This window comes from Tachypleus tridentatus, chromosome 4 (assembly GCF_004210375.1).
Source record: "Tachypleus tridentatus isolate NWPU-2018 chromosome 4, ASM421037v1, whole genome shotgun sequence".
Classification (NCBI taxonomy): Eukaryota; Metazoa; Arthropoda; class Merostomata; order Xiphosura; family Limulidae; genus Tachypleus; species Tachypleus tridentatus.
Genome location: NC_134828.1, coordinates 66,533,943 through 66,555,392, shown reverse-complemented (window position 1 = coordinate 66,555,392; position 21,450 = coordinate 66,533,943). Strand labels below are relative to the sequence as shown.

The following is a 21,450-nucleotide window of genomic DNA, read 5'->3' as shown; positions in this document are numbered from 1 at the left end:
AACTAAACTATATCTTGATGTTCCATCAGAAAAATACATACTTGTTACAAATGCTCTACTTTGATCACCATACCCCTTACTACTTAAAAGCAATTAAATAACTAACATATTACACAAAGTTTAGTGTTAGGTAAAATAACCAAGTAACCAAACTTTGTCTCTGATTTATCCAACTGTTTAAGGGTTTTTCATCATTATTTTTGATTAATTCATGGTTGTTCAGCTTAACTGACTGGTGTCAAATAAAGAAAATCTATTTGAAATTTAATACTATTTATTACTCCAGCTATCCAAGCCTCATGTGAAAGTAATTAATTGAAAGTAAATGGTTATTAAATTATCAGATTCCACTATAAAGCTTGTAGTGAGTTTTGAGTCATCATATCAAAATTCACTTTAATACATTCTTTATATACTTATATCAAGGATTGATACATAAAGACATTATCTTTAGAAAGAAAAATAAACACACACAAACACAACTTTCTAAAAAGACTAAACACAAGCATATTTTAATAAAATACTTACAAGCTTACATATTCATCAATACATAGAAAAATTTAAACATACCTTTAGACAATCTAAACATGCACACACATCTTTAGATAAGTCTAAACATATGCATACACCTTTAGATAGAAAAGTTACAGGCAAAAATGCATACAATTTTCATGTCTAAGCTGACACATCTTAAGAGAAAATGTCTAAACAAACAAACACTTTCACACAGAAAGTTTAAATTTACATCTTAATAAACATATATAACTTTAGCTAGATATGTTTAAACACACACACATCTTTAGATAAAAAAATCTAACCACACACATGCCATCAGAGAAAATTCTAAACAAACAATTTTGGATAAAAAGGTATAAGCATTCCAATACGTTCTACAGTTTCAGAAGTTGAAGTTCAAATATTAAATCTGTATTATTAGAGATAGTCCATTAACTATCAAAATGCTGATCTGAGATTAACAGCAAATAATTAAAAAATCACCTAACAATAACGTATCAAATGCAAAAAGTAATTGCATGAGGCAACTCAATTAAAAGTACAATCACATAAGAAATTCATACTTTTTTGTATGTTCTAGTATTTTACTCTATTATACAAAGCTGGAATAGCAATATTTCATATTAGTGGAGGGGTGGTTAAAGTTACAGCTGAATAATTTGTCAGGGCAACTGTAAACCTGAATATCAGTGAAATTTTCATTCTTCAAATGGTATCCATTCAACAAAATATTAACATATTTTAAAAAAAATTTCAATGCTTTCTCAAGTACATTCAGTAACATAAAAATCGGGGCCTGGCATGGCCCAGCGCGTGAGGTGTGCGACTCGTAATCCGAGGGTCGCGGGTTCGCGCCCGCGTCGCGCAAAACATGCTCGCCCTCCCAGCCGTGGGGGCGTTATAATATTACGGTCAATCCCACTATTTGTTGGTAACAGAGTAGCCCAAGAGTTGGCGGTGGGTGGTAATGACTAGCTGCCTTCCCTCTAGTCTTACACTGCTAAATTAGGGACGGCTAGCACAGATAGCCCTCGAGTAGCTTTGTGCGAAATTCAAAAACAAACAAACAAACATAAAAATCTAACTTTGAAGTCACGAGTACAGCTTACTGAACTTGGTAAGCCGTTAAGAACTTTTCCAGTGTCTCGTTTTACTTCCTGCACTATTTTACTCAACTTCCCCCTCTCCAGGGCATAACATGAACATTTTCAGACATGCCAGTAATTTAACATACATCTACACTTTACTATTGTATGGTTTTGCTTATTCAACCAATACAAGTGTTATGAAATATATATATTCACACACACAAATTTCTATACACAGGAGTTTGTCTATATGAAGTGACAAAAAATCGATTAATTTTCTGAGGCACTCAAACTTTTAGATACATGATTTTTTTTTCTTTCAGTTTAATCATTCATTAGAACTGTACAATAAAAACGAGCATTTACACTTATTTTTAAATAAATGTACACGTCTGTTGTTGTTACCCCTACATGTTACAATCGATTTTATTTCGCCAGTATTGGAAGAAATACTGATCTTGAGAGACTACTCATGAACCTGTCACTCTTGTCTAAATAAGGTTAAACTTTCGTTAGGCCGGCTTCAAAAGTTGGGTGGAGTCGCAGATTTTTTTTTTACTACTTTCAGCATTCAACCTACGTTCTGTGTGGGTTACATATGCAATAGGAAAAGTTTATAACACAATCTAGTAAATTCAAGTCGTAACGAGGAGCAACAAACAGATACTGGCTCGTAAACAATGGTGCATATATGATACTATGTACTTCACTTCTACGTTAACCAGTTTGCGTTGCTACTATGAACGCCGAGTAAGAAAAACAGAAATACATGGCACGTGCAATTTCCTTTCAGGGCATATGACTCATCACACAGAGGGGAAACCCACATATATCTAAAATAGCGTTTCAGAAACGTGCGGGCAAAAACAAACTTTTAACCGCTACCTAGAATCATTACTTCATGAGTTAAAATTTATCAGATAAAGAATATCTGCTTACATATCGGTGATGTCGAGAAAACCCACTATAGAGAAATATATACGGAAAAACGGCTCGTTTGGGTTGAGAAAATATTTTACATAGAAGAGCGAACAACATTTCGACCTTCTATGTAAAATATTTTCTCAACCCAAACGAGCCGTTTTGTGTATATAATATCTGCTTACATACATTATTTTATTGTAAAAGATTCAAGTATAACTAAAAAATAAACGCATATAAACGGGGAACACGATTGTGATATACACGATGTGGATGTAGCGACTACGAAAAGCCTACAAACATTAAACATCATACCAACAACTTTCCTTTGTTGCCTTTAACACAGCTTTCTTGTCTCCCTATCTATCAGCCTTCATTACAACAGAAAAACGAAACCTTAAAGTAACATTAATGAATAAACATTTAACACTGCAACTTTCTCATAATGTTTTGATAATTGGTTTTAAACTTTTTCACTGCCCTTTTACAAGTTTGCATTCTAAAATTAGAAAAATAACAAAACGGTCAATTTGAAAGCTGGTCATGGTAATATTTACGTGACTAGTAATTTATTATTAATATATTTGTATTTCATTAACACATATTGCACTCTTATTGATTGGTTAAAACCTTATTTCTGTTATTTTTTGTAGTTTTTTTTTCTTCGTCAGTGCATCTAAGTAAATTATAGTTGAAGAGACGTCATTAATTAATGCCGTCTCTTGCTCACTACGGGCGTGCGTAATATTATAGGAGCGACTCCGTTTCTTTTGTATCTATTTCATTCAAACTGAACAAAGCTTAAACTATGAAATTACACACGTACCAAGACATTTAAAACATTTGCATCTACGTTAAAGTCTGTGTATCTCTGGTTTAATTTATTATTTTCATAATACTTGAATGTAGTAATTATGAATGAACTCAAACTATAATCACCAAAATAATGTTTTGACTGGATTGGTACAAACTAGCACAACGAAAAGGCTACAGGAAAAACCTTACTAATGACTGTCATTTTTAAGATATCTAAGTGTTGTTTGAAATGTTTGGTAAGATGTAAAATGTACACTCATCACACTTCACATACTAGTAAACATGGATATCACAAAAATAACTGCTTTGGTAATGACTAAAATTAGCAACTGTTTATATACAAGTCTAAGGATAGTAAAAACTGTTAATATATAAAATATATATTTCTAACACAAACAAGGATTATAAATAATCTAAACTTATCTTCAAACTCCAACTATTGGTAAAGCCAAAATATGTGCAATAATGAACAAGTCTGCAACATGGAACTTTTGTTTTCTTACACCCACTCAGTACTTTGTTATACTAAATTTTGCCTACTTATTGTAAGGCTGTTTTTACTAACCTTCAGAGGACAGATTACAAAGAAAGCTATTACAATTATTACTAACTTCTGATCAGAGCTTATCATGAAGTTAAAAATCAACCTAGTAATGGAAATAGATATCTTTTTCTTATGTTCTTATAAATATTAAGAATGAATTGTTTCATCAGTTGGGCATTTCTCAATGTTAAAGTTAATTTTGGCTATAAACCCAACACTATTTCAAGTCTTAATAAGCGTATGAGATTTACATTAGTCTAACTCCATATATTAAGTTAATACAAACTATCCATGTAATACAAGTTTTATTATAAAATTATGTCACATTGCAACACATTACACAATTTCTCATTCATTGGTCAAACATACCCAAATGCATTAGCATTATATTTTTTATTATTACAATGAAACAATTTTTTAATAATAAATTATTCGATACTGCATACAGAATACTTTGTTTAATACATACATAGAATACTTCATTATGAATACTTCTGTATTGAGTTTTTGTTTCTCTTTGTAAGTTGATGAAAGTACCACCATCAATGAAAATACTTTACCATAAATTTTTTCAATGAAGTAATTTGTGCTGAAGATTTTTATTATTCTTTCATTGTATATCCTTGAAATATTTAAGTTAAAAATGGCATGCAATGGATGGATTTTTTAAAATTGTAGATAGTTTTCAGCATACCTCTCATTGAATACTGATAAACTCTTTTCACTCTAAATTTTCAAAACAAATGTTAGAGCTAAGTATAATTACATAATATACATTAAAAAATCCAAAAATGTTATCATTAATTGCAAACTTTAGGAAGTTCATGCTTTAATACTTAATGTAAACAAATACCATTTGTTTTCCTGAATTATTGTTTTTGCTCTTAATTTGTTCTGTTTAGTTTATCAATTCAGATCATGGTTGGGCTTTGTAATTCAAACTTTACCTGTGGTATTTCTAAAGTATTGAAAATAAAAACATGAAAAAATCCAGTAACTTAATTCTGGATCATTTTTCAAGTGATAACTTAACCTAAATAACATTCATTAATTTAAATGCAGGCCAGATAAATGTTTTAACCCATTTACAATCTTCATCAGTAATACACACACATCCTTGACCTTATCTTACAAGAATCAAAGCAGGTGAATTGAAATTGTGTCAAACAACTTACCTCATCTTTAAATTCAAATTTAATTTTTAACACCTACACTAATTTCTCAACTTCTAATTATGGAAATGTCAAAACTGTTTCAAATACTTTCATTAATTACTTACAACCAGCAGCATCCAAACCTTAATATCATTAGCAAAGTTAAATAATTTAATGATCATTCTTTTACCTATATAATTGATATAATTAAAGAAAAAGTCCTAACTCTGAGTCCTGATGTACCCTACTTGTGACTTTGATTCAATTTGACTGAACTACATTTATGAAACCCTTTTCTTCCATCCAGTCACTTTTCTATTCAATGAGCCAACCTGTTCCCCACACCTACAGGTATTTTCTTTAACAAGTCTTTTACATGGTACTTCTTCAAATGTTTTCTGAAAATCCAGAAATACCAAATCCAAACCCATTATCTCTTCCATGCAAATAGTTCTGAGAAACAAATCCCAAAAGATTAATAATGGAAGATTTTTTCCTTAAAACCAGCAAATTTTTTATCTTGATTGAATAACTTTCCATAACATCTTTAATCAGATATTCAAGATCTCTTCTCACCACTGATCTAAGGCTAATAGGCCCACAGACACTAGAATAATTTTTATTATTTCCCTTAAAAAGAGAAACAATATTAGCAAACTATTAATCTTACAGCACCTGCCCACTATACAAGGACTTACAAAAATAATAGCAAATGGCTCTCGTGTTCAATCCTTGATGTTCAAAAATCCTTGGGAAAATATTATCTGTGTCAGCAGTGTCATCCTTCTTTAAACTTCAATTTTTTTTATTTCTTAACAAAGTCAGAATTAATGTTATCATCAATTTCCCTCTAGCAACTGTTCAAGATGAGAAATTGCTTAAATCTTCATTAGTAAAACTACAGGAAAAAAGAACTGAATTAAACAGACCAACATCTGTGGGTGAATGTAACATGTCTCCACCACACAAACATAACATGGCCAATTTTGTATGAAGTGTTTGGAAGAAAAGAAGAAACAGTAGAAAAATGGTATGCCCCTCAACAAAAACATAACAGCTCAGCTATCTCATAATAATCAAATACAAAATTTCCTATACATATATATATACATTATTTCTCAAAGATCCTACTACTATCCTGACATTCTTACTACTAATTTTCCCAGTTTCAAGCAATATTTTTATTTCATTTTTTCAATTTCCAATGTAACCATTTCCCTTGACTTTATACAACTCTGTAAATGTCCCATTAAAATAGATAATTTAAACTTAAATTTATAATGATTTTTTAATTTTATCCTTGATACCTTTAGTGAGCCAACCTAATTTTCACTTGCAATCACTCCTTTTTCTACAAGGAACATACTTATCTTGAATATTTATAATACACTTCATTAATACATTATTTTCACTTTTTAAAATTGTTTCTCTTAGAAAATAAAGAAATGAACATACTACCTAAAGCTCAATGGCTTTCTTTTAGTAGAAAGGAAAAGTTTAATGTCAGTGAAACTTAGCCATTTTCCTAAGTTTACCATCAGTACAGTAACTAACTATTATTCTTATTTCCTGTAATATTCTCAACAAATGCATGCAGTTTACTTCAAAAACCTCATAATTGTCAAAATTTAGTTAAATCCTGTAGAAATAAACCATGCTTCTATGCTATTAAATACAGTGATTCAAAAACATTTGGGATGTAAAACTAATCAACATAAGCCAGATATATCTTCAAAGATATACATCTGCTTTAAAACAATTTTAAATTTTTTTTCATGAAACTAAAAAAAACAAAACAAATAAGCCACTAAAGTTTAAAATATTAGAATAAAACTTGAAAATATTTTCACTTTATTGGTTTATACTCACCATTAGTTCTCTGGATGTCTACATTTATTCCAACTTTCAAGCCTCCTATATCACTGTTCATATTGTGTTATATCTTCCAGCTAATGCACAAAATATAAAATTTAATTTATGTTTAACTTTTAATTAGTTCTTAATAACTTATAAAACTTAAAGTTGAAGTATAACTCTAAGCATCCTGATTTAAGACCCAAACCAACTGTATTTTCTACTCATTTTATTAACTATTATTATTATTAAATCTTAAATGTAACAAAACATCTTGTAAAAATAACTTTTGCCATTTAAATACATATGTTATGTAGTATCTTTTTTGTATTTAATTAGTACTATTAGTTGAAATTTCTAGTTGATACTCAAAAACTTGCAAAAGATAAATACAATATTATGAACATTTTGGATTATCATAAGCAAAGGCAATTACTTTTATGTAAACCAAATTAAAAAATAGAATAGAGAGTCAAAAACAAGACAATATTTGGAAAACCCATTGTTACCAAATTGCATGTGCTATAAATTGTTATTAATAACTTCATAATAAAATTAGTTTCACAGATAAAAACAACACTAATAACAAAGTATATCATGTGTTGGACTCTGTTACAAGTTACATGTCTTAAAGTGCTTGGCCCTTCCTCTATTATTTACATCAATGATACTGATAGGGCATAATTAATAAATACACAAAGTTAACTGATAATATTACCCAGGTATTTCTAGCCTTACTGAGAATATTATGATACAACAGAATGTCTTGGACCAGTTACTAAGATAGGTAAAGTTAGTAGCTATAGTAAACAGAAGAAAATGCATTTCAGTTATCAAAACTTGAATTACAAGTTGAATACAGACTGGAACTCAATTGTGTTACTGAAGAAAAGGAAGAATCTTGGCATGGTGTTGGATAAGCCACTTAAGCCATCAAAGTGGCACTCTGTTCCTAGTAATAAAAGCTAAAAGACCTTTAGAACATTTTTATACACATTTTGATTACAAGCCAAACAAGACACTATTTTTCTCTTAAGAAAAGTAAGGTAAGAAGTGATCTTACTAAAGGAACTGATACAATAAATATCTAATTTTTTGTACTATGTTCTGAAGATAATAAAACAAGAGAACCCTAATAATTTTCTTGCCTTTAATTCTTAATATACTTGGAAAACTTCCTTCTTATAATTCTTATGCTTTAAGCCAGTCTTATTTCATATACTCAAATGTCCTCTTTGACCAACTCTCTTAAATTTCCATAATCCTCTATTTCTTGCCATAGCAGTCAAACTTCCTAAATTTATCAACTTTTATTCCAAAACAATAATACACACCTGACCATTTAAGCATCACTTTATTTATTTACTTATTTGTGAAGAATTTTAAATAATTCACATCCCAATTTTTTATTTTTTTCATGTTTAAATGCATGTCTAGCTTACCTTCAATAAGCCAATCAAATTTAAGGTTAAAGTTAACTACAAAACTTTGTGTGCACAAAGGAAGTAGAGGTGGGTAGTCACATTTCATTAACTATATTGTTAATGCATTTAATGTCACAAAGTAATAACCCTTACCATCTTGACATAGTTGATTATAATCCTTATTGTATATTTATCACAGTATGCTATGACAATAATGAAAAACTCCATAAAGTGCCATTATGCCAATTGTTTTATAACATGTGAATACAGTAACCTTGTGGCTCTGGAACTATCGATTACTTTATACCTTTATAAACAATTTCTGGCTGTACTGTTGGGAATGTCCTTTTACTTGGCTCCATACCTCAACATTAATATGTTGTAGTAACTTATCTTGCATGGCACTCTAATTATGCTGTCAGAGCTGTTTAATGGGCTTTCAGTTATCACATCTTAAAACAAGTTGTAGAATTTCTGTTTATACATTGTTATTCTGTTGTTACATTGTTCAAACATTAAATCTAGAACAGTACTCCAGGTTAACAGCTAGTGTTTGTAAATTCCATAAAGGTATGCTTCATTATTTTTTGTTTTTAACTTTATTTAGTGTTAGTTATAATGTGTAATATATATAATGTTTATTATTGTTATGATGCTTTTATTGTATAGAATACTTTGTATCTTTATGGCTTAACATATGGATTTAGGACTAATTTAAACTTCTTAAAATATCTGAAACTCTTGAGATGTGTAGTGTAGGATAAAATTTCATTAAGAGCAAATGTACCTAATTGATGAAGCAATACATCCTAATATTTACAATCAAGAATGTAAGAGAAGTAAACTTAATTAGCAGGTTACTTTTATTTTTAAATTTTGCTCTAAGTAAGTAGCTTGCACTAATCAGAAGTTGATATTAGTAGTGTATTATAGCAACAGAAATAATGTCAGTGGCTGTGGAGGTACATGCAGTTCATTTGAACACTAAAAGTAGACCTAATACTTAGTAGTACTATTAGTATAACTACTACTTGTACAAAACCAGCAGAAACATTATGTTATGATTTATGTTTTGACTTTTAAAATTTCACAATCAGATTTCTCATTGAAATATTCAAGATCTATAAAAATCTCTGATTAAATAAAAAAAAATCAACTTCTCAGCTACTGTCATTGCAAACACCAACAGAACAAAGATACTATAGTACTATACAGTATACTATTATTATGGTATTGAACGATGACCAAAGAAGGTCGAAACGTTATTCACTCCTCTACGTAAAAAATTTTTCTCAACCCAAAGTAATCCATTTTTACATATATATTTCTCTACAAGTAGGTTTTCTCAACATCACTGATAACTTCAAAACTGCAATACCAAAAGTGAAACTTGCAAGCAACTACACTTCTTTTGTATTTAACATAACATTTTAGGACAACATGGAACCTATCAGTCCATCCTGGCTGGCCCATTCTCTGAAACTATTTATGAATAAATTAATATATATTAAATCCAGTCTTTACCATTCATATACTTACCAAGCTTTCTCTTAAACTCAAATTTACTACCTGCACTTTAAAACTGTCCTAGCTGAAGATTACTCCTATCCTGCCAAAATTTATATCCACATCCCCTTGCCCTATAACATTATTCTCACTATTATATAGCATTAAGTATGAAAAGAGGTTATACATCAGCACTATCAATTACCTTTACAATCTTAAACACTTCAATATTTAAATTGTAATATCAATAGCACTACCACAGAAGTAGAATTATTTATTAGTTAACAAAATACTGTATTAACATTAGTAATAGTAATTACTTTAAATTTTTAGTACTAGAAGTATTAGTAAACCGTAATACTCTGACAGAAACATTTTAACAATTATCAAATCACGAGTTATGCACTGAGTATTATTGTAACCAGGTTTTAATTTCAATTCATATTTTCATCTCTCATCACTAGAAGTTGGAAGATTCACCTACCTTTAATAATATTGCAATGATAAAAGTTCTGCTCAGTTGTTTAAACTACTTCCAGTGAACAGTGTCACTTGCGATACTACTGCTACTAGTCTTAAAGTACATAATGAAGTGCTATTACTGATGTTACTTTTACTCTCAACACTGACTCGTTGGTCTGTGATATTTGTATTAATAATTATATAATTACTTTTAATTTGCTTTAGTTAAAAACAAAACTTAGTGTTATAAATAATAATAATGGTTTTATTTCTTGATTGTTAATTTACCTTATCTTATATTAATAACCTTCTTTGGTTCAACATCTATGTGGATACATCGAATTAACTTATTACACACTTGAACAGTTACACCACGTACAACATTTCTTCGTCGTAATCTAATCTCTACTCCAATTGCTTTGCTTTGCAAATTTCACCCGTTCAATGATTTGAAGACACCCGGAGTACCGAATCGATGTAATCTGCTCTAAAGCGACACACCACAAGTTAATTGTTCTCAATATTCAACAAATTCTTTAATAAGGCACTTTTAAATATTTACAGTATTTATTAAATAAGCATTTCTTATTATAATAATACATGACAAATATCATTTAAAGAGTATTTACAAGTGGTTGAAATAACATGGATTATTCATTTATCCTCGTCTGGAAAAGGCTACAATTAATATTCTTTTTAACAACATTTTAAGTCGTAGAAATAAACTGAGCAGAAGGTTTGTTTGTTTGTTTGTTTTGGAATTTCGCACAAAGCTACTCGAGGGCTATCTGTGCTAGCCGTCTCTAATTTAGCAGTGTAAGACTAGAGGGAAGGCAGCTAGTCATCACCACCCACCGCCAACTCTTGGGCTACTCTTTTACCAACGAATAGTGGGATTGACCGTCCCATTATACGCCCCCACGGCTGGGAGGGCGAGCATGTTTAGCGCGACGCGGGCGCGAACCCGCGACTCTCGGATAACGAGTCGCACGCCTTACGCGCTTGGCCGCGCTTGGCCATGCCAGGCCCTTTAAGTTCTTCAAGTTGTATTTTATTTTTATGATATTAAAACCATTAATAGAATGTCCTAAGTTATTTAGAAAGACACACTAGGTGTTATACAAAGATAAAAATACCCAACAAAAAATTGATATATTGCTTATGGTCATTTTCAAAAACCCAACAAAAATTGGTATTGAGCGAAACACGTCGTTGGTAATGTGTATTATGGACATGCTGTAAAATGTAAAGGAACAAATAAAGAATTCAGTATTTTATAATACATTATGCATACTGTTATTGCTTCGTAACAAATAAAATTGCTTATTTCAACTACATTTGGTATGGTGTAGATAGTTTAATGCTAAGCGCTTCGTTCATTGTCAGAGCCGAATGAGTCAAAACAAATAAAAGTAAATTACATTGAAAAGTATGGTGCTGCCAAAGCGTATTGGATTGCTGCTTCGGAGCTAAGTCCTGACACTTAAAAAAAATAAACACATGTATGTATGTATATATATATATATACGTGTTTAGTTATATAAAGAAAAAGTAAGTTATACAGTTTACACCCGAAATTAATTGTCTTTCACAACCACATTTTCAAAGCGTCAGAGAGTATTATGTCTTTTTTGTCCCCTTCCATCATATCTACCAGAAGATGTCTTTAAAATCTCCCAGCACACATTCTGTTACTGTTTCTATGACCCTCCTGGTTAAATAACAGGCAAAAGAGTGTTAAAATGATACATTTTTGTCATGGCTAAGCATGGTCAGGTGGTTAAGGCACTTCACTACTAATCATAGGTCATAGGTTCGAATCCCCATCGCACCATACGTACTTTCTCTTTCAGCTGTTAATGTTACGGTCAATCCCACTATTCGTTGGTGAAAGAGTAGCCCACGAGTTGGCGGTGAGTGGTGATGACTAACTGTCTTTCATTTAGTCCTACACTCTAAAAGTAGGGACGGCTAGTCCTCGTGCAGCTTTGCGTGAAATTCAAACCAAACTATTTTGTCATGTACAAATGAGACTCTAAACCACTTAATAACATTTAGCAAATATATTGTGTATTTATAACGTATACCTTAATTTTTACATAACATAAACTCAACATCACTTTTTCTAGTTATTTGTCCTGGCAGGAAGAATGCAAATTGCTATAAAGGTTAGTTTTTAATACTGTATTGCACCTAGAAATATAGTAAATGAACAAGATATGTGTTTTAAAAAATATTTTAATATGTAATAGCCATATTTTCCAATATTGAACAGTTCCTCTTTGTAGGGAATCAATATCTATTATTATGCCAAGGAGACAATAACCTAGCAATGAGTTTTCATACACAAACAGATCAAAGAAACAATTTACTCGCAACATAAAAATAAACTAGCAAGAGCCAAGTGGGCTTATGGGGTTCAGTTAGGTGTACTCCATTTATATTAACTGAGACAAGAAGCTCATTATATGGGGAAAATGACCCACAACTTCATGTGTTTTTTGGGGGAGGGGGAGAACATTGCTCTATGTTAATCGACAATGGATCTCCACAAACAAATGTTTGATTTAATTTTTTATTGAAAGGTGAAAACTTGTCTCCAGAGATAAAGAACAAAGGCTTGACACAAATATCATGTGTGCCATAACGTTCCAAAAAAGAGAAGTTGGAAGTTATAGTTACTATAGAAAGTTTCTCAACATTTCACGACGTGTCAGTATTTGGCATCCAGAAAGAATGTATATTGGGAACTAAATTCATAGAGAAATATGATTAGTGAAGTTAGACTATCTTCTCAGTTTATGACCTGGAAATTCTAGTGTATTTCATGAAAATTACTACACTAGAGGTTGAAATTTCACTGATAACAAGTAGGTGGCCACTGTACCACCAAGAAGTGAAATACTCATACCAGAAGTTAATAGAAATATATCTACCTCTAGCGATTGGGACAGAGCGAACCAACTACACTGACGTGTCTTAAAGAGACTGATGATCAGAAGAGATCTTGTGATTCTGAAGAATAAAGTTTTCGTACATGATTATACCTCGGAAAGAATTAAATCAATTTGTGATAAAATGAATAGTTGATATGATGTTAAGTCTGATAAGACTAGATTTCATGAAAGTAATATGGTATGTCATAAGAAAGAATAAACTCCAAAGTTAAACAGGTTGTAGAAAGAGTCATATGTGGTACTGAAAAGAATCATTTATGCAGTTTACATAGTCTAGAGAAGCAGATAATTCAAGCCACAAGTCATTCACAATGATTGTCTTTAGTAAAGAATAACTCCACAGAATAATTTTTCAGCAGGAAGTCAAACAATAGAAGAGCCTCGGGTTTTTGTCAAGGCCGCTTCCTGAGAATTATCAAGACTAGAACCTGGATTTGCTGAATCATTAACCTAGGAAGTACTCATTCAAATACAGCGGTATGTATCCGGATTTACAACGCTAAAATCAGGGGTTCGATTCCCCTCGGTGGGCTGAGCAGATAGCCCGATGTGGCTTTGCTATAAGAAAAACACACACTCATTCAAATATAGGACAGACAGAGAGATAGTCCGAGAGGTAGTTATTTCATCTGCATATTATGTACTTATGAAGATAAAACTGCAGAAATGTTATAAATGGACAATTTAGTGCAAAAATTTATTTTTTGTATTAACATTGCTTAAGGAACTTCACAACCCAGGAAGGGGCAGTTATGTAAATTCTATTTTCAATGTTTTAATTTAAATATTAGCTTGAAGGCACATTAAGATCAAATAATTTATGAAAAGTACTTCTAGAATACATTTAAAATTCGAGATTACAATAATGCTAAGAATATATTAACTAATGTCTAGAGATAGGTACATCAGTATAAATATTATTAGTGTTCTGCACTGATGGGCAGTCAGTTATCTGCTTCCTGATTGAAGTTATTGACATTGTGGGCGAATATAATTGTGACTGAGACTAGTAGAATTACTATTATTTCTTTTGACATGCTATTTATGTCTGAAAGTGAGTACATAGTTTACTATATATCTAAAGTAAATGGTTAGAGAATGTGCAATTAATCTGGAATCAACACAACCATAGAATTTTAATGGTTTGTTCGTTGAGTATGATTATGTATTTGTAGAGCAGACGGGTTAAACAAAAATAAGTTGCCATAACATAGATATTTGAGATGAAAATCCCATTTTATAACTACTATGTACGCTACCCAAAAGTACTATGAATGTAGCCAGCATTGAGTTATAGTGGATTTTAAAGGATGAAATCATACAATTATTAGAAAGTGTTTGGCCATCTTCTATAATAACTGTCAGAAAGAAAAACAATAAGCCAAGGTTTCATGTATGTGCCTTTGCATTCCTGAATAAAGACGTATGTCTAGTTGCACTGGAAGGAATCCAATAGTATAACACTTTCAATATTGTATCTGGGTATTGGCAAGTCACACTAAATGACAGAAGCAGACTTACGGCTGATTTCAGCATTTGAGATCATTCGAAAGAAATTCAAATCATACAATTTGGTTCGTGTCACACACTCAGAACTTTCAAGATGCTAATGCAGATTACACTGAAATCAATGAAAAAGGAGAGATGTCTGGTACATATGAATAATATCTTGACGTTTGGTTGCACAGTCAAATATGCTGTTGAAAACTCGAATATGGTACTCTAATGAATAAGTGAAATGAATAATGAATGAGAAAGGCTTGAAACTAAAACCAGGGGAGTATGCACTCATGCACAAGTAAATGGAATTTTTACCTATATAGTGAGGAGAGAGGAAGTTTCTATTACTCCTGTATCACAACAATATGATACTGATCTCTAACTATAACCAACATTTTTGAGATTGCCATATTACTGTCTGCTTCAACTAAAGTTTGTACACATCTTAAATGGACCAAATAATTTAGCAAGCATTTTTGCTCCTAAAGTGTACTTTAATTAAATATTCAATGTTGGCATATCCATGGCAGAATTACAAATTCTTGTTGATAATAATGTTAGTAACAGTAGAATCAAAGTAATGTTATCCATCACAGTTCCATTGTGAATTTGATAATGCAATCATAAACACTAGTCATAAACTCGTGACTCTTAAATGCAGATGTTGTTTGAAAAAAACGAATTGCTTATAGTTTTGGTATTTATCAAATATTGGTGATACTACTTGTATGATAGAAAAATAACCACTTCAATGACGCATGGTCTTCCTGAATGGCAATTTTGCTATTGAATTTCTGTTGAATTTCCTGAATTTAGAAAACATGTGGGAGTTAAAGATATTTATATCACAGAAAACTCAAGTTTATAAAAAGAGATTCCACATCAGTAGCTCTGGAAAATCACTTGAAGGACCTATATGTAGCATGGATGTTCCTTGCTATGAAGCAAGTAGAAGCATGACCAGAACAGACTGAAGAATGTAGCATGGACACGTGTAACTTACTTTCTATGTACAAGTTGACTGCAATCTTTACTAATTTTTGGATCGCGGTACCACACCTCAATTATGGCCTCAATTAACTTATCTTTCGTAGCACAGTCTTTTCCTCAAAATCTTTCTTTACAAATCGCCCAAAGATTTTCAATAGGATTTAAGTCCAGAGAGTTTCCAGGCCAGTCCAGCACCTTTATTCGCGTTGTAGTCATAAAATTCTTCACAAGTTTCGATGTGTGGCACAGAGCCAGATCTTGCTGAAAAATTCCAGATCCATCCGGAAATCTCTTTTTCAGTTCTGGAACGACTCTTTTCTGCAAAACTTCGATATACTGTGGTCCTCGCATCATACCTTCTACGATATGTAAGCCTCCGACGCCATAGTAGCTGAAAAAGCTTCAAAACATCTTCTTCAAGGGATGTTTTACGAACTGACTGATGTGAGATTCTCAAAGTTTCTCACCTGGAGATCTGCGAACATGCAGACTTCTTTGACCCTGTACGAGGAAATGAGTCTCGTCACTGAATAACACCTTCCTCCATTGTTCTTGCGTCCAGTTCTTGTATTTCAGACCCCATTGATACCGTTTTTTCTTCATTGAGTTGGTAAGAAGTTGTTTTTTGACTGGTCTCCTTGCCCTTCTAACTCAATTTCGAATGACGTAATATTCCTCAAAATTTCATCATATATCCCAAAAATAAATCGACCGTACTGCAAAACACAGCTAATAACGCCATCTGTGTGAAAAAATGACTACTAAAGGAAATCAGCTGGTTCAGCAAGCCTACACCGGCCGCCATGCTGAAAATATTGTAAAATGACCATTTGTTTCAATTAATTTGCACAAGGGTGTACGTTAATTTTAAATAGTGGTTCTACTGGTGTATTCACATGAATATATTGTATTATTTGATTGTCGAGAGACAGAGCTGGCTTAAACAGGGTAAATTACAAAAGCGAATTGTTGCTCTCTTTTATATAGAACAGTCCTGAATATTACTGATCCTTTCTCGGAAACCGAAAGAGGTAATTGATTTGTATTGGTTTTTTACGAATTACTTCACTAATTAAATCAATGCTTATGAATCAGTCAATAATTTAGCACAATTTATCAATGATGTTCTGACAGAGCACTGGATAGTATGATTCAATGTACCTAAAAATCACATAGCTCAAGAGATAATTTTACTTTCTTTCCTAGAACTTATTATAATCCCCTGTTCTGGAAAACTCGATCAATTTCTCGTTTCGGTTGAAGTATACGGGACATACCACAGCTCTCACAAAATACAAGTCGTCACCATGACAATGGTTAAGGTGACTCTGTAGCAGTTGACACAAAATTAACGAGTATAATTAACTAGGGCTAGCTGTAGGGCCCCATAACACATTGTTAAATGCACGCACACTCAAGAAAAGTGATCATACTTAATTGAGAATATGATCAGTAATAATTAGCTGAGAACTCGACATTAAAGTATTGTAGTACAAAGTGCATAATAAATACAACATGAAATATACAAGTTGAATATTCTATAATTCAGACAATAGGACTACAGGCAATTGCTTCATTCGCCTATAGCTAGACCTAGCCCCGCATGTAACTCCTCCATCTGCAGTGAAGGAGTTGTGTTCTTTCTCAGTACAGAATATGACTCTGGCTATAATGAATCTAATTGCAATAGTCCTTATTTTATTGGGATTGTCTGTATTTTTTGTGACGCCCCCTCACGGATTTACTATAATACATTTATTTTAATATCGATGTTTGTTTTAGTTAAATATATATTTTGAAATGCATGTAACTTATACTATTAAATGTGTATTCGAAATTCCTGCCTCTTCACTAAATTGTAGAAGATTCTCGAGTGTAAGAATCAACAATGTATGAAAATACTAGTGATTGCCAGTATTGTTGTCAACTGAAATTTCGAAAACATTTTCTAACATTTATAAGAGACGCGTCAAAAGAGAGTATATATTGATGGCTTGCTATAGTTAGTATACTATAAATCTCGGAAGCTATAACTGTGATCAACGCTTATTAATCTGGAAACAGACCAAGAACGTTTATAGATTTCAAACTGTGTAACTTCAATCGATTACTATCGGAAGTTAGTATTGTTACGAAGACAGTATATAACTGCAACTGCGAAAAACTCACGTGTGATCAGCAAGGATCTGGCTAGCTCCTCGTTAAATGAATTACTTCCATATTAACTCAAAATTAACTCGATCACCTTGAGTGCTTGGTAAAATATCAAGGAAGTTTCAAATTGTGTAGAAGGCTCAATATTATTATAAATTTGTAAAATCTTTGGTTTGTAAATCATTATTTACAATAACTGTAAATTGTATTATTGTTTGTATATTAAAGTATATTTGTTTTAAGAAAGAAAACTGTTCATATCAATCTTGTTGGCAAATATCATAAATTTAATACATGTAAACATCTAATTAACTTTTAAATCCAAATTACAATTTAACTCAGTTTCAATCTATTTCAAATTATATAACAGAACAATGGCCGGCATGGTCAGATGGTTAGGGCGCTAGACTCGTAAACTGGGATCACGGGTTCGAGTCCCCGTTACATCAAACATTCTCGCTCTTTCAGCCATGGTGGCATTATAATGTAACAGTCAATCCTACAATTCGTTGATAAAAAATGTAGTACGTTAGTGATGAAGAGTAGCTGCCTTCTCTCTAGTCTTACACTACTAATTTAGGGATGGCTAGTGCAGACAGCCCTCATGTAGTTGTGCGTAATATTCAAAATTTAATGAAGAGGCTCGTCTGAGATAAGTATGTATCATGCCAAATGCAATAAATGTATTAACTCACGAATGATTATTCAATATCTTGATAGGTTGGCAATAATTTCTCTCAAACTGTTTAGTCGAGTCATTGTAAACTTTCTATGAAATACACTGAGCAATACCCACGACATCTCTCCAAAGCATTTAAGTGCCTATGTATAATAATTTAATGTGAAAGAGTTGTGTTCTTCCGGAAACAAATAACATGACTGATGTTTTTATGAATTTAAATGGATTAGTTTTTGTTTCAATGGATTTGCAAACTTAATTTTTGTAGTAAGTGGATCAGCTCACAAATGGTTATGTAATATTCTACTAGTTTTGGTACTGGTGTTAGCAGCTGTCTAGGACAGTAAATGTATTTTACTGCAGAATATTTTATCTAGCCTATATTAGTCTGAGTGGGTGTGGCTACAAACTGCAGTAGCAATATGACAATTAACACTAACTAAAATAATTGTAACTGAAGGGGCCTGGTGCAGTTGAATTCTGTTAGTTATAATATAATTTCATAATGCAAATAAATCATGTGAAGTTTAAGACTCATAAATAGCATAACGTTATCGTACCATAGCAACTGGAACATTGTTTCTGTTTAAATTTTAAGCAAAGTTACGTGAGGGTTATCCGCGCTAGCCGTCCCTAATTTAGTAGTGTAAGACTAGAGGGAAGAAAGCTACTCATCACCATCTACCGCCAACTCTTGGGCTACTCTTTTACCAACGAATAGTGGGATTGACTGTAACATTATAAAGCCCACACGGCTGAAAGGGCGAGCATGTTTGGTGTGACGGGGATTCGAACCCGCGACCCTCGGATTTTGAGTCGAGTGCCTAATCCACCTGGCCATGCTGGGCCAATTCCTTTGTACTTGTATCAAGAGCATTTTGTAAGGGTTCTTCTTGAATGAACATACCGATCCAATGTAGAGTATAAAATAACGGTCATGGTATCTCGTTCAGTTCAGTGTTTTAACTGTATATAAAAAAAAACAAACTAGCAATGAGATTGCATATGATATCTGTTTATGCTAGAAAAAATAAAATTGAAAAGCACTCCATAAAAATACTTTGATAAAAACAGAGTTTAACTATATATATATAAAATTTTGTCGTCATGCAATGACAAAAAAAGCATAGAAAATTGTCAGTAAAGCGGAGGGTTCGCATAAAACCTTCACGTGATGAAGGTTGAAGTTTTCGATAAATTGCTGCATACTTGGAATGTTTACCAAACCCCAACAAATGACACCATGATCGTTAAACCGAAATAGGTAAATTTGAAAATGAGACAAGAAGAAACAGAACACCTAAACTGACGTGAAGTATCTTCGTTTTTGCAGCCTTTTGAACAAAAAAAATTTTGCCACTGATCTCAATCATGAGATAAATAACCATGTACCAAATGACAGAAGAGTGTACAGATCTCCAAATATTGTCAAGAGACCGAAATTTACTGAAAGGTACATAAACTGGATTGTTGATAATTGGAAAAGGGTGTTACGGACAGATAAGTCCAATTTTAAAATATTTGGTTCAAAGCATAGGCCGTACGTTTGGCGTAAGAAGGTGAAAGATACTTCAATGCATAGCATATTTTACCAACAAATAGTGGAATTAATCGTTATATTATAACGCTCCCACGGCTGAAAGGGCGAGTTTGTTTGGTGTGAAGAGGATTCGAACCCGCGACCCTCAGATTACGAGTTGAGTACCTTAACCACCTGGCCGTGCCGAGCCGCTAAATTAGGGAAGGTTAGCGCAGATAGTCCTCGTGTAGCTTTGCGCGAAATTCAAAACAAACCAAACAAGGGAATTGTAAAGAATGATAAATATTCTCACTCTGGTTTATTCACTTATCAACAAGGATCAGTGAACCATTACCACAGTGTTAAAATTTACATCATGTAATAGCATGGAGGAATTAGCCTCATGAAACAGAAAAAGTGTCAAAATATTCTCTTGTCCTGAATCTTTTTTACAGTATTGTGTGTGTATATATATATATATATATATATATATATATAATTCATTTATATATGATATGTTATTGGTAATTCAAATAAAATATTATTGAATTATATTTCCTTTGTTATTCATAAACCTCATACCATAAATATTTACTCAGACCAAACAGTTATCAAATTTGGGAAGAAAATTGTTTGAATAGGGGGCAATTTAGAATTCCTTAGTAGAAATGGCGTCGTTCTTAAGTGCGGATAAAGGTTAGTTGTTTTATTTGGTTTGCAAATAGTGTATTATATTTGCTGTGTAAAATGATTGACTTGTCATCATATTTTACACCCTTTTTTGTACTATTGAAGCAATTTAAGAAAAGAAGTGTGAGGATGAGGTTTGTTAATTAAATTTCCAAAGACTTAAGTGACACTGACAGTTTAACTAATGCCAGTACTACTCTTGCTTATTATTAGTACTACCACTACGAGATCAAAGTCTTTTTACGCAAGACTAATGTATTGAAACTACGCATTTTTGTCCATGAAAAGAAATAGTTCGTGACGTTGATTACAAACTAAAAATACCACACAAAACTGTGACTAGTGAGGTTACTGTGATTATTAGGTACAGTTTAGACTTTTAACAATTGTGTAGCCTGTAGGCTTTGTTCATGGGATCAAGCCTAAGAATTTACATGAATATAATTTTACCGAGGCATTTGTGCCTGTGGTGATAAACAAATGTAGTAAACAACATCTAGGTGGTTAAGCACATTAATACATTCGATGCTTCTTCAGTATACAGATGAATAGTAAACTTAGCATTATAATATGACATTTCTCTTGATAGAACAGTTAGTCATTGTTTGTTACAACATTTCAATGCAAGGTGAACTGAAATTTATTATTTTGAATTGGCAAAATGTTGTTTTATACA

The 21,450-nt window shown here is 32.1% G+C and overlaps 2 protein-coding genes across 5 annotated transcripts in view; one reads left to right on the top strand and one right to left on the bottom strand.

The window, feature by feature from the left end:
- Positions 1-10,790, bottom strand: part of LOC143249341 (kinesin-like protein KIF2A) — a 64,819-nt gene extending 54,029 nt beyond the window's left edge. The window contains exons 1-2 of one of the 4 annotated variants that reach the window (XM_076499006.1): positions 10,574-10,790; positions 6,909-6,988 (exon numbers count right to left, since the gene is read on the bottom strand). In XM_076499006.1, coding sequence (XP_076355121.1) covers positions 6,909-6,969 — 61 coding nt within the window. In that variant the 5' untranslated portion in view covers positions 6,970-6,988; positions 10,574-10,790. Of the gene's footprint in view, positions 1-6,908; positions 6,989-10,307 lie in introns of those variants that run through there. The other 3 variants (XM_076499007.1, XM_076499009.1, XM_076499008.1) reach the window with 3 other exon arrangements.
- Positions 10,791-20,655: 9,865 nt separating this feature from the next.
- Positions 20,656-21,450, top strand: part of LOC143249339 (lysosomal dipeptide transporter MFSD1-like) — a 37,260-nt gene continuing 36,465 nt past the window's right edge. Inside the window, exon 1 of the mRNA XM_076499005.1 lies at positions 20,656-20,780. Within this exon, the coding sequence (XP_076355120.1) occupies positions 20,753-20,780 (28 nt within the window). The 5' untranslated portion in view covers positions 20,656-20,752. The remainder of the gene's footprint in view (positions 20,781-21,450) is intronic.